The following is a 12,828-nucleotide window of genomic DNA, read 5'->3' on the forward strand; positions in this document are numbered from 1 at the left end:
AACAGATCTGATGTGGAACTTGGCATAAATGTATTAAGACTGCTATCCATTCATTTTAGGTTGGATTATTTATTTCCCTTTCATGAAAGGAAGTTGCCGCAATTGAAATTAATTCATGTGTGATTTTTTTTTGTCTCCAGAAAAAATGGGAATATTTCTAACAGAAACCTGTAAGGTCAATGGACATTGTCAATGAACATTGTCAATGAAATTTTTATCAAGAATGTTAATTACTCATGTACTTATTGCAGGACTTAGCCGAGAAACACCAAAAAACATTACAGTTGCTTCGTAAGCTACAGACAATTATTTTAGATGATGAACTGATTCAGTGGAAACGTCGTCAGCAATTAGCAGGGAATGGTGGTCAATCTGAAGGGAGTTTGGATGTGCTGCAGTCATGGTAAGAAAATTTCATACTTCAGTAAAACATGAGTCAGGAAGAAAAGATGTTTGAAAATTGTAGAACTATAAAATGTGCTTTTAATTCTTATATTCTGCCTCTACCTATATTGTTAATTTGAATCCCCTAGCTTTGTCGATTTAACCACAGTTTGCCGCAATCAAAAAAAAAACACTGGGGGAATATGGCTTCAGTTCCCAGACACAACTGTTGTATATGTCCGAGGAGCTTGACAACTTCTGTTGAGTCACCATTCTGTCTTGGAAAACAGGAAGTTGACGAATAAAGTCTGCTGTTGTTTCCCTTGAATGTTTATTTCTATTCTGCCCAAACAAGGAAAATTGGCAATCAACTATTGCCTGTCTGTCACATGAATAAATGTCAGTAAATATATAGGTAATGTCTTGCATACCACTCAACATTTCTGCCTTCTAGCCAAGTCACTTTTGCCCAGGACACAGGCAAGAGAAAAGTGATAAGTTCTGAGCTGGCTTCAGAAGGCCTATCCTACCCTTTATGAAGGATAATGGCTGAATAGCAAGCAATTGTCTCCCCCTTTTCATTCCTATTTTTGATCTTGCCCTAGCATGAATGTAAACCTGATCTCAGTCGCTCTGTCTTTAAGTTGAGTTCAACTCATATGCTGTGTTAATAGCAGTCCAACCTTTCAATAGGTTTATTCCTGAAAATTTGGATTCTGCTAGGAGTCTGCTATTGTTTAAGACCCTTGCATAGGAAATTGAACTGAGATCATAATAAATGAAATTCAACTTCTATGACCAAGCAAAATTTATTCTGCACAGTACAATACAGGCTTTGGAGAAATCCTAAACACACTTCGCGGTGCTTGCAAGGCATGTCCAGGGAAGCCATCTGAACAAAGGAAACAGTCCTTCCTTTATACAAAATCTTTACATCATAGTCAGTAATGTCCACAAGACAACCCCCCCCAGTCACTCCCTCACAGTCGCATGCTACTCAAGACATAGTGCAGTGACCACATCACCCCCAGAAATAATGTAATGCAAATCATCCCTTCATGGTCAAATAGTTTTTTATAACAATAGGTTAGTAGTCAAATTCCAACTGTAATGTTCTTATTGATTTTTGATGAGGGATGAAAATATAAATAGCTCTGAATGACAAGGAAGTGGCCATGTAAAATGAGATGATAATTTAATTTCTTACAATCTATCTGTAAGTCAGAGGCATCCCATCCTAGCCTTTGGACATGCAATTTCCTGCAGGTCAGCAGAACAAGTTAACTCTTTAATATCTCAGTGGGAGATATATGTATGTCCTTAAGAGTTATAGTAGTATGTTGCGACCTACACTCGAACTCACAATTTTAGATCTAATAATGTGTAATGAGGTGGAATAATGATATGATCTTGTAGTTAAGAATCCTCTGGGGGTTGCAATCATGCCATGATAGCATTTTGAATTCAATTTGAGGAAGAGTAACCTTGGGTTTCAAACTAATATCCTTTACTATTGTAGAAGTATGAAGAAAGAGGCTGGGAAAATAGACTAAGAAATATGTTGGCGACAAACATTTAAGCAGATATCTCCATGTTAAGCAAAAGTTTACTCTGGTGAGTAAGGACTCGACAAGAAAGATGAACTGCCCAGAGCAAAAAAAGGCTCTCAAGGAGTGTATTTAGTTTAAAAATTATGGCATATGAAGTGGTAACACTAAGGAGTACAAGCTTCTACTGGTATACGAAAAGAAAGACAGTTACTAAAGGGAGTTTAGGACCCTTGAAGGATGTGACCAGGGAATGTGCACAAGAAAATAACAAATAATTTACTCCAGTTTTTTGCATTGGTCTTCACAATAGAGGACATTATAAACATTCTAACAATAACCGATAAGTTTACTCCTAATGGAAGGAAAGTTTTTGTAACAATCTCCATTTTGGAATAAAATATTTAGTTAAATAGGACTAGAGGCAGATGAATTGCCATCCAAAGAAAATGGCTGCCATGAGAGTAGGCTCGTTGGTCCAAATATTCCAGAATTTAGGATGTTCTGGGAAGGTTCCAGCAGATTGGAAAAGCGCTATATGTAATACACCTGTTCAAAACAAAAGAGACACAGAAAGCAGAAAAGTATAGGCTAGTTAGCCTAACATTCTCATTTGAGAAATGCAAGAGTTTGTTATTAAGTAGGAAATAGGACATTTAGTAAAGCTTAATATACTAAAACAGCAGCATGATTTTACAGGGAAGTCTTGTTTGACAACTTTGCTGTTTTTCATGGCGGATATATCGAGCCAAGTTGATAAAAGGATGATGGTGGACAGTGTATTTGGATCTCAAGAAGATATTTGGTATGGTGCCACATAAAAGATTATTGCACAAGATAAGAGAGGAAATTACTGAAGATACTGGAATCTGTACTGAAAATGACAAATGTTGGAGATCACAGCGGGTCAGACAGTATCCATGGAGAGAGCAAGCTAAACTTTCAAGTCTAGGTGACTCTTCAATAGAACTAAAGTGAAGAATGGAGGGGATATTTATGCTGTAGTTGGCGGGGGCGGACCGAGGGATGTGAGTGGGGTTAATGCATGTAGGGTGCTGGTGGAAAAAAGATGTTGATAGTTCCGATTAAGTGATCGGAATGTGAGAATGGAAGAACAATGGTGTGTCTCCTGCTAGATTTGAAAGGACAGATAGTCCCACTGTGATGGGGGGAGGGGAGACAGAACATGATAACAATGTAATGAGCTAAAAGAAATGGGAGTTCATTCACAATTTGAAAGTGTGGGCAATTTGAAGAATTGTGGATAATGTATTAGCATAAAATAATTGATTAATGCATAGAAGAGAGTCATGATTTATGGGTCTTTTTTGGGTTAGAAAAGTGTAATTGCGGAGTGCCACAGAGATCAGTTCTAGGGCCTAAATTATTTGCTATCCACAGTGATGACTTGAACGGGACGCATGCATCCAAGTTTGCTGACCGGCTAAAAATAGAAGAGTGGGTATGCTGTGATGAGGACAAAATGATCCTGCGTGGAGGTATAGATGAGTTGACAGAGGGGCCATAATTTAACAGATTGAGTTTAATATAGGAAAGTGTAAAGTCATGCACTTGTGTAGGAAGAATTAAAAGGCAGACATTGTTTAAATAGAGAGACACTCCTAAAAAGGTGCAACGGAGAGGTATCTGTGTTGTTGTGCATGAAACGTAAAAAGTTAGCATGTAGATATAACAAGTAGTTGAGAAGACAGATTGAATTTTGGACTTTATTGGGAGAGGATTGGAGTTTAAAAATAGGGAATGTGTGTTCCAACTGTACAAAGTTATGGTGTGACCACAATTGGAGTATTGGGTGCAGTTTTGGTTCTTGTATTCAAGAAAGGAAGTGCTGGCATTGGAGGCTGTTTAAGACAGATTCACAAGGCTGATTTCTTGGATGAAAAGGTCAGCTTATCAAGTACGGTTAAATCAATTAGACCTTTAGAGTTTAGAAAAGCAAAGCATGCAAGATTTTAAGTGTGTTTTACAAGATAAATGTTGGGAAGATGTTTCTACTTGTAGGGTAATCTCAAATACCTGGAATGCTCTATCCCGAAGAAAGTTGTGGAGACTACACAGAGTATTTAAAAAGGAGGCAGATTTTTGTGAAATATTGAGTGTTTAGGGCTGTGATATGTTGGCATGGAAGAAGAGTTAAAACCTGGAACAGATTTGTTATGATCTTGTCAATTGGAGCAAGTTTGAGGACTGAATGGGTATGTCCTTGCATTGCAGAAACAACAAACAGCAGAAACATGTATTATTGCTTCAGCAAATCTGCTATGCCAACCACATAGTTAAACTTTCCATTAACATTCTGTGCAGTCATTTGCTGTATAGCTCCATGAAACTTTTGTAGAGTGCCCTCTGCAAGATGTCATCACTCTTAAAGATGAGTTTGAATCTTTCAGTCCTGGAGGACATCTGCACTGCGATGTCTCCTATTCCTGTCATTACTGTGCACCTACTGTCAATCATGAATTCTGTGACTTAAGTATAACCATTCCCAGTAATGTGCAATCCACAATGCCTTTAGCACCCAACCCCATTATAATACCAACTGTTCATCCAGTGCAGAAATCTCATCTTCAGCACCCTCTGTGCAAGTGCTTGTTGAGGAATACTATGATACAACCCAAGATGTTTAAGCAGCCTGTCTCAGTCTAATATAAAGCAGTCATACAATCATATCCTTACAAGTCAAACCACCTTGTGCTGTGCAATTCATTTTAAAATCAGTATTCCTAATATCTTAAGATGGTAATTTTCAGGCTATTTAAAAATGGGAAAGTATGCAAGCTATAATTGGAAGTAGATGTTTTACAATCTTCATAGTATTTAAAATGGTGGTGACTGTAGTGTGTATTAATCAATTCAAAGCCACTTTTAGAAACTTGTTGAATGTCAAAAAATAATTTAGCAAAAGTAATAAGTATGTTGAAATGTTATTATATGCTTCTTTGCATCTAGAATTGTTGAACAGTACTGCTCATTGTGAAATTTCTTTACACTTGTAGGTGTGAGAAGTTAGCAGAGACAATATGGCAGAACCGTCAGCAGATCAGGCGAGCTGAACACCAAAGGCAGCAGCTACCCATCCCAGGTCCAGTGGAGGAGTTACTTACAGAACTCAATGCAACAATTACAGATGTAATATCTGCACTAGTCACGAGGTCAGCAACTTTAATAGAGTTGCATGTAACAATTCTAAACCCTCCAGAAATATATTTGTAAGCAAAAGAAACTTCACCCGTAAGATAAATTAAAATTGAGCAGTCGTCTTAAACCTGAATTTTGACAAAACCATTTGTGTTGAAAGAAGTCTATTTCAAAGCTAGATATTGTCAGTATTTTTTTTTAATATAAGAATTTTAGGATTCCATGCTATTCTTTGTTATAAGCTATTTTATATGATTAGATTTATAGATGATTATATAATTGTAATGTACTTAAATATAGTATCTGACTAAGTCAAGTTGTACTAAGTTTAGTTTTACATCTTTTATTGTGTACAGCACCTTTATAATTGAGAAGCAACCCCCTCAGGTTTTGAAGACTCAAACCAAGTTTGCAGCTACAGTACGCTTATTAGTAGGAGGAAAGCTTAATGTTCATATGAACCCACCCCAAGTGAAAGCAACAATCATCAGTGAACAACAGGCCAAGGCTCTTCTGAAAAATGAGAATACTAGAAAGTAAGGCAACTACTAACATATTCCATTTTCTCTTTGACAAAACATTGACCACAGTTACAGACCATTAAGCAGTGTTCTTACATACAGCATTTTGTCCCTTTTTTTAAACCTCTCAATGATCCAAGCTGGCTGTATAATTATGTCTGCTTGGTATCATTCCATAAAAGGCATTGTGCAGTGCAGCACAACACTGATCTCCTGCATTTTTTTTTAGTTATAGCTATTTGAAAAGTATTTTTAACCCATTTATGTCTCTGGCAGTGACAGCAGTGGTGAAATATTAAACAACTGTTGTGTTATGGAGTACCATCAAGCAACAGGAACCTTAAGTGCCAACTTTAGAAACATGGTAAGCAAAGCATTCAGTACGTATAATGTAGCTCCCTTTACAGTGCTTTTGGACAATATGGGTTGGGAGCTACTTAACTGCATTATACTATCGGGTCTCTCTCCAAGCACCACACAACTGACATTGATCACATGCCATGTTTTTGCTCAAAAGGCATTTCTAAAGACAAGTCTTGAGGTCCTGACATAAAAACTATGGCCTTAATTCTGATCAAGCGACACTAGAAGGATATGAGGGACAAGTGGATTGGGAGAATGCATTAAAAGGTTTGATGGTAGATGGGCAATGGCTACTTGTTTTGGACGACCAAGAAACTGCTAAAAAGAGAAGCTAACAATGACAAAAAAGCAGAGCATAAAAGCTGCTATCAGTATGTGAAAAGAAAGGATTAGCAAAAATAAATGTCGCCCATTACAAGTAGGGACAGAGAATGTAAAGGGAAGATCAGGGAAATGCCAGAGAAACTAAACAGTTACTTTGCATCTGTCCTCACAGAGGAAGATAAACAGAATCTGAGGTACTAGAGGCCTCTAAGGGCTTTGTGTAATTGATGAGATAAAATAAATTGGCAATAATAAAAAAGGTGGTTCTTGAAAAATCTGTTCGATTGTCAGTTGACGTATTTCCTGCACAGATAATGTTTATGCCAAAGTGTTGAAGGAAATAATGGTCAATATAGTTCTCTTTCGTGATTCTATAGAATCTGGAAATATTTCTGGTGATTGGAAAGTAGTAAGTATGACTCCGCTATTTAAGAAGGGAGGATAGCAGAGAACTACAGAACTGTTAGCTTGACGTTGGAATCTAAAATGAAGGAGGTAACTACTGAACACTTTGAAAAGATTGGCAAGATTTGGTAGATTCAACACGGAAGGAAAAATCATGTTTGACAAACTTATTTTGAGCACTGTACTTATGGTATAGAAAAAGGAGAACCTTTGAGTGTGGTATATTTGGATTTTCAGAAGACTTTTGATAAGATCCCACACAGGAGCTTAAGTAAAATTAAGTAACTAATTTTACTAGTCTGGGTTGAGATGTGCTTATGAGACAGAAGGCAGAGAATGGGAATAAATGTATCATTTTTCAGCTGGCAGGCTGTTACTGGTGCGGTACTGCAACATGCAGTACCAAGTTCATAACTGTTTATGATTTGGATATTGGGACCAATCTTAATATTTGCTAATATCGTCAGAATGGGTGGGAATGAGGGTATAAAAAGTCTTCAAGACGACTTGAACAGGTTACGTGAGCATGACAAATGCAATATAATGTGATAAATGAATGTGAAGTTATTCATTTATATGGAAAGAACACAAAGCCAGAATATTTCTGAAATTGTAAGAAGTTGGGATGTATGACTGTACACAGGAACCTATTTGTCCTTTTCCATCTGTCACTAAAGCTAGCTTGCAAGCAAGCAGTTAGGAAGGCACATGGTATGTTGGCATTCATTTCAAAGGGATTTGAGCACAGAAGCAAAGATGTCTTGCTGTATTTGTATAGAGCCTTGGTAAGACCTCATCTGGTGTATTTTGCATAGTTTATCCTCCTTGTCTCTAGCTGTCGAGAGAATGTAGTGGGGGTTCACCAAATTAATCTCTGGGATGGTGGATTTTTCTATATGATTAGAGGAACAGTATTAGTATTCTTTAGAACTTTGAAGAATGAGACGTGTTCTTTTTGGAACTCTCAAAATTCTTACTGGACAGCAGTGTGGATAGAGGAAGGACCTAATCTTAGGATAAAGGTTGGTAAATATTTGGAATTCCCTACTCTACAGGACTGTGGAAGCTGAATCATTGAACAAGTTCAAGACAAATCAATAGATTTCTGGAGGCTATTGATGTTAAAAGATATGAAGTTACTGCGGACAAGTAGCTTTGATCAGCCATGATCCAGAATAGCAAAGTAGGCTCGATGGGCTGATTGGCCGATTGGCCTACCCCTGTTCTTGTGTTATAAGACATCTGGGTTGCACAGTTGCCAACATGCCTGATTTCACTTTTGTTTGAAGAGACTACAAACGGGAAGAGGTATGGATGAAAAGCGGTTGGAAGATTAAGAGAGAAAATTGCTGGGAGAAACGTTTTTGAAAGTGGAATCTTGTTGGAAGACATGGAAAGAAAGTTATGACAAAAACTTTGTATTCACTTAAATGGGTAGAGAATTTAGACTTGTGATAGTAAGTGTTATATGACTGTTTTGTGCTTTTGGAATATGTTCATGATCATCATTTGGTAATATTAACTGACTAAAATAAGGGAAAGTGAAAGCGACAGGGAGTATGGAGTTAAATGGAAAGATAAGCAACAGGAAAGCATATGTGCAGGCGGATTTAAATTCGAGGCAGACTGGGAATGCAGCAAAAAGGATAACTTAGGACATCTTATGACTTCCAATATCTCTAATGATAAAGTTAGCATTAAGGCACTTTACCTGAATGCTCATAGCATTCATAACAAAGCAGATGAACTGATGGCACAGATCATAGTGAATGATCATGATGTGGTAGGCATCACAGAGACGTGGTTGCAGGGGTGTCAGGACTGGCAGTTAAACCTCCAAGGATTTTCAACTTATCGAAAAGACAGGGAGGTGGGCAGAGGGAGTGTGGTTGCCTTGTTAGTTAAGAACAAAATTAAATCTATGGCACTGAATGACATAGCGTCGGATGATGTGGAGTCTGTGTGGGTGGAATTGAGAAACCACAAAGGCAAAAAAACCATAATGGGAGTTATGTTCAGACTTCCTAACAGTGGTCAGGACCAGGGGCGCAACATGTACCAGGAAATAGAGAAGGCATGTCAGAAAGGCAAGGTCACAGTGATCGTGGGAGACCTCAGTATGCAGGTGGACTGGGTAAATAATGTTGCCAATGGATCCAAAGAAAGGGAATTCATAGAATGCTTACAGGATGGCTTTTTGGAACAGCTTGTCATGGAGCCCACAAGGGAGCAGGCTATTCTGGATCTAGTGCTTTGTAATGAACCAGACTTTATAAAAGATCTTAAAGTAAGGGAACCCTTAGGAAGCAGCGATCATAATATGGTAGAGTTCAGTCTGCAGTTTGAAAGAGAGAAGGCAAAGTTGGATGTAATGGTGTTACAGTTAAATAAAGGTAATTATGAGGGCATGAGAGAGGAACTGATAAAAATAGACTAGAAGCAGAGCCTAGCAGGGAAGACAGTAGAGCAAAAATGGCAGGAGTTTATGGGTATAATTGAGGACACTGTACAGAGGTTCATCCCCAAGAAAAGAAAGATTATCCGGGGAGGGATTAGACAGCCATGGCTGACAAAGGAAGTCAGGAAATGTATTAAAGAAAAAGAGAGATCCTATAAAGTGGCCAAGAACAGTGGGAAATCAGAAGATTGGGATGGCTACAAAAACAAACAGAGCATAACAAAGAGAGAAATAAGGAAGGAGAGGATCAAATATGAAGGTAGGCTAGCCAGTAATATTAGAAATGATAGTAAAAGTTTCTTTCAATACATCAGAAACAAACGACAGGTAAAAGTAGACATTGGGCCACTTCAAACTGATGCTGGAAGCCTAGTGATGGGAGATAAGGAAATAGCAGGAGAACTTAACAAGTACTTTGCATCAGTCTTCACAGTGGAAATATCCCAACAATTAAAGGGAGTCAGGGGCTGAGTTGTGTGTGGTTGCCATTACAAAAGAGAAAGTACTAGAGAAGCTAAAAGGTCTTAAAATTGATAAATCTCCTGGCCCTGATGGGATACATCCGTGTTCTGAGAGAGGTGGCTGAGGAAATAGCGGAGGCATTGGTTGAGATCTTTCAAAAGTCACTGGAGTCAGGGAAAGTCCCGGATGATTGGAAGATCGCTGTTGTAACCCCCTTGTTCAAGAAAGGATCAAGGCAAAAGATGGAAAATTATAGGCCAATTAGCCTAACCTCGGTTGTTGGTAAAATTCTAGAATCCATCATTAAGGATGAGGTTTCTAAATTCTTGGAAGAGCAGAGTCTGATTAGAATAAGTCAACATGGATTTAGTAAGGGGAGATTGTGTCTGACAAACCTGTTAGAATTCTTTGAAGAGGTGACAAGTAGGTTAGACCAAGGAAACCCAGTGGATGTGGTCTATCTAGACTTCCAAAAGGCCTTTGATAAGGTGCCACACGGGAGGCTGCTGAGCAAGATGAGGACCCATGATATTCGAGGTGAGCGACTGGGATGGATTGAGGATTGGCTGTCTGACAGAAGGCAGAGAGTTGGGATAAAAGGTTCTTTTTCGGAATGGCAGCCAGTGGCAAGCGGTGTCCCGCAGGGTTCAGTGTTGGGGCTGCAGCTGTTCACATTATATATTAATGATCTGGATGAAGGAACTGGGGGCATTCTAGCTAAGTTTGCCGATGATACGAAGTTAGGTGGACAGGCAGGTAGTACTGAGGAAGTGGGGAGGCTGCAGAAGGATCTAGACAGTTTGGGAGAGTGGTCCAGGAAATGGGTGATGGAATTCAACATGAGCAAATGCGAGGTCTTGCACTTTGGAAAAAAGAATAAAAGCATAGACTACTTTCTAAACGGTGAGAAGATTCGTAAAGCCAAAGTACAAAGGGATCTGGGAGTGCTAGTCGAGGATTCTCTCAAAATAAACATGCAGGTTGAGTCCGTGATTAAGAAAGCGAATGCAATGTTGTCATTTATCTCAAGAGGGTTGGAATATAAAAGCACCGTTGTGCTACTGAGACTTTATAAAGCTCTGGTTAGGCTCCATTTGGAGTACTGTGTCCAGCTTTGGTCTCCACACCTCAGGAAGGACATACTGGCACTGGAATGTGTCCAGTGGAGATTCACACGGATGATCCCTGAAGTGGTAGATCTAACATACAAGGAATGGCTGAAGATCCTGGGATTGTATTCATTGGAGTTCAGAAGATTGAGGGGAGACTTAATAGAAACTTAAAAGATAATACATGGCTTGGAAACGGTGGACGCTCGGAAATTTTTTCCGTTAGGCAAGGAGACTAGGACCCGTGGACACAGCCTTAGAATTAGAGGGGGTCAATTCAGAACAGAAATGCGGAGACATTTCTTCAGCCAGAGAGTGGTGGGCCTGTGGAATTCATTGCCGCAGAGTGCAGTGGAGGCCGGGACGCTAAATGTCTTCAAGGCAGAGATTGATAGATTCTTGATGTCACGAGGAATTAAGGGCTATGGGGAGAATGCTGGTAAGTGGAGTTGAAATGCCCATCAGCCATGATTGAATGGTGGAGTGGACTCGATGGGCCGAATGGCCTTACTTCCATTCCTATGTCTTATGGTATAACACCGATTAATTAATAACTTGGGAGATTGTCAGTAATTGCAGGGTGCATTTCTGTCAAATTCACAAAAATGTTTATGAAACAAATTATAATTTTTCTCTGATATATAAAAGGTTCTTAAGCCAGCTATCTCTACAGTAAAATTTTCAAAATGTTTCTGGAGCTACTTCGCACAGAGCTGCAAGTGCACACTAAGTCATTTGAGCAGGAGCTTCAGGGTTGATCCTGGACGGTGCGTGTCTCATCCAGGCAACCACAGAGCATGTCACAGTATTTTTAAATTAGGGAAAGAAAATGTCAACCATTCTCCACTCGAAATTCCCAATGCATTGAATATGTTAGAAGAAAGTTTGCGTGATCTTATGGTAAGGACAGGATTGATCTGACCAATACGATTGTTGCTTATCTCAACTTGTAGTAAGATTAGATTAGATTAGATTACTTACAGTGTGGAAACAGGCCCTTCGGCCCAACAAGTCCACACCGACCCGCTGAAGCGCAACCCACCCATACCCCTACATTTACCTCTTACCTAACACTACGGTCAATTTAGCGTGGCCAATTCACCTGACCCGCACATCTTTGGACTGTGGGAGGAAACCGGAGCACCCGGAGGAAACCCGCGCAGACACGGGGAGAACGTGCAAACTCCACACAGTCAGTCGCCTGAGTTGGGAATTGAACCCGGGTCTCAGGCGCTGTGAGACAGCAGTGCTAACCACTGTGCCACCGCGAATACTTGCTGTCCAGATCAAATGTGCAATTTGGCTTTATTATAAGGCCATGGTGTTCGAGGAGCTTTCATAATATGCTCCTTTTCAGGAGAAATGATAGGTGCTAAACTGTCTAATGAACATTTTCATTGCTGTCTTTGTATTGAGGTTTTTCTAATCATAAAGCATTTTTGTCTTGGAAAATAGAACCCTATCAAAAGTGCTGACTGTACAGAAGACTATTTATTATAGAAACTTAGATTTGAAGTTTTTTACAAATAAATTTGTTCTACTAAAATTATTGCTAACCCTAAAGTAAAAAATATTGATTCCATTTAGAATTTGATTGAACTTTGCTTTTTTGTAGTCTCTTAAACGAATCAAGCGTTCTGATCGACGTGGAGCAGAATCAGTCACAGAAGAGAAATTCACAATTCTTTTTGAATCACAGTTCAGTGTTGGTGGAAATGAATTAGTGTTTCAGGTTAAGGTATGTTGTTTGCACAATTAAGAGGTTTGAAATGTGTAACTTATTGTTTGTCATTGAGCACATGTAATTTTAACACAATTATTTTCTGTCTTACAGACTTTATCACTTCCAGTGGTAGTAATCGTTCATGGCAGCCAAGACAACAATGCAACTGCCACGGTACTTTGGGATAATGCATTTGCAGAACCAGTAAGTTGCAAGTCATTCATTTTGTGTTCAATATGAAACTTAAATCTGTATGCAGGCTTGTAATTTAAATAGCATTTCAGACAATATGAACTAGGCTATAGTAAAACTATGATTAGATTAGATTACTTACAGTGTGGAAACAGGCCCTTCAGCCCAACAAGTCCACACC

At 39.0% G+C, this 12,828-nt stretch overlaps 1 protein-coding gene across 5 annotated transcripts in view; it reads left to right on the forward strand.

The window, feature by feature from the left end:
• Positions 1-12,828, forward strand: part of stat5a (signal transducer and activator of transcription 5a) — a 146,176-nt gene that overhangs the window by 118,963 nt on the left and 14,385 nt on the right. For all 5 annotated transcript variants that reach the window (XM_060848975.1, XM_060848977.1, XM_060848973.1 and 2 more), the window contains 6 exons: positions 252-403; positions 4,949-5,104; positions 5,447-5,626; positions 5,888-5,975; positions 12,348-12,470; positions 12,567-12,659. In XM_060848975.1, the coding sequence (XP_060704958.1) occupies positions 252-403; positions 4,949-5,104; positions 5,447-5,626; positions 5,888-5,975; positions 12,348-12,470; positions 12,567-12,659 (792 nt within the window). The remainder of the gene's footprint in view (positions 1-251; positions 404-4,948; positions 5,105-5,446; positions 5,627-5,887; positions 5,976-12,347; positions 12,471-12,566; positions 12,660-12,828) is intronic.

Source organism: Hemiscyllium ocellatum, chromosome 32, assembly GCF_020745735.1.
Source record: "Hemiscyllium ocellatum isolate sHemOce1 chromosome 32, sHemOce1.pat.X.cur, whole genome shotgun sequence".
Taxonomy (NCBI): domain Eukaryota; kingdom Metazoa; phylum Chordata; class Chondrichthyes; order Orectolobiformes; family Hemiscylliidae; genus Hemiscyllium; species Hemiscyllium ocellatum.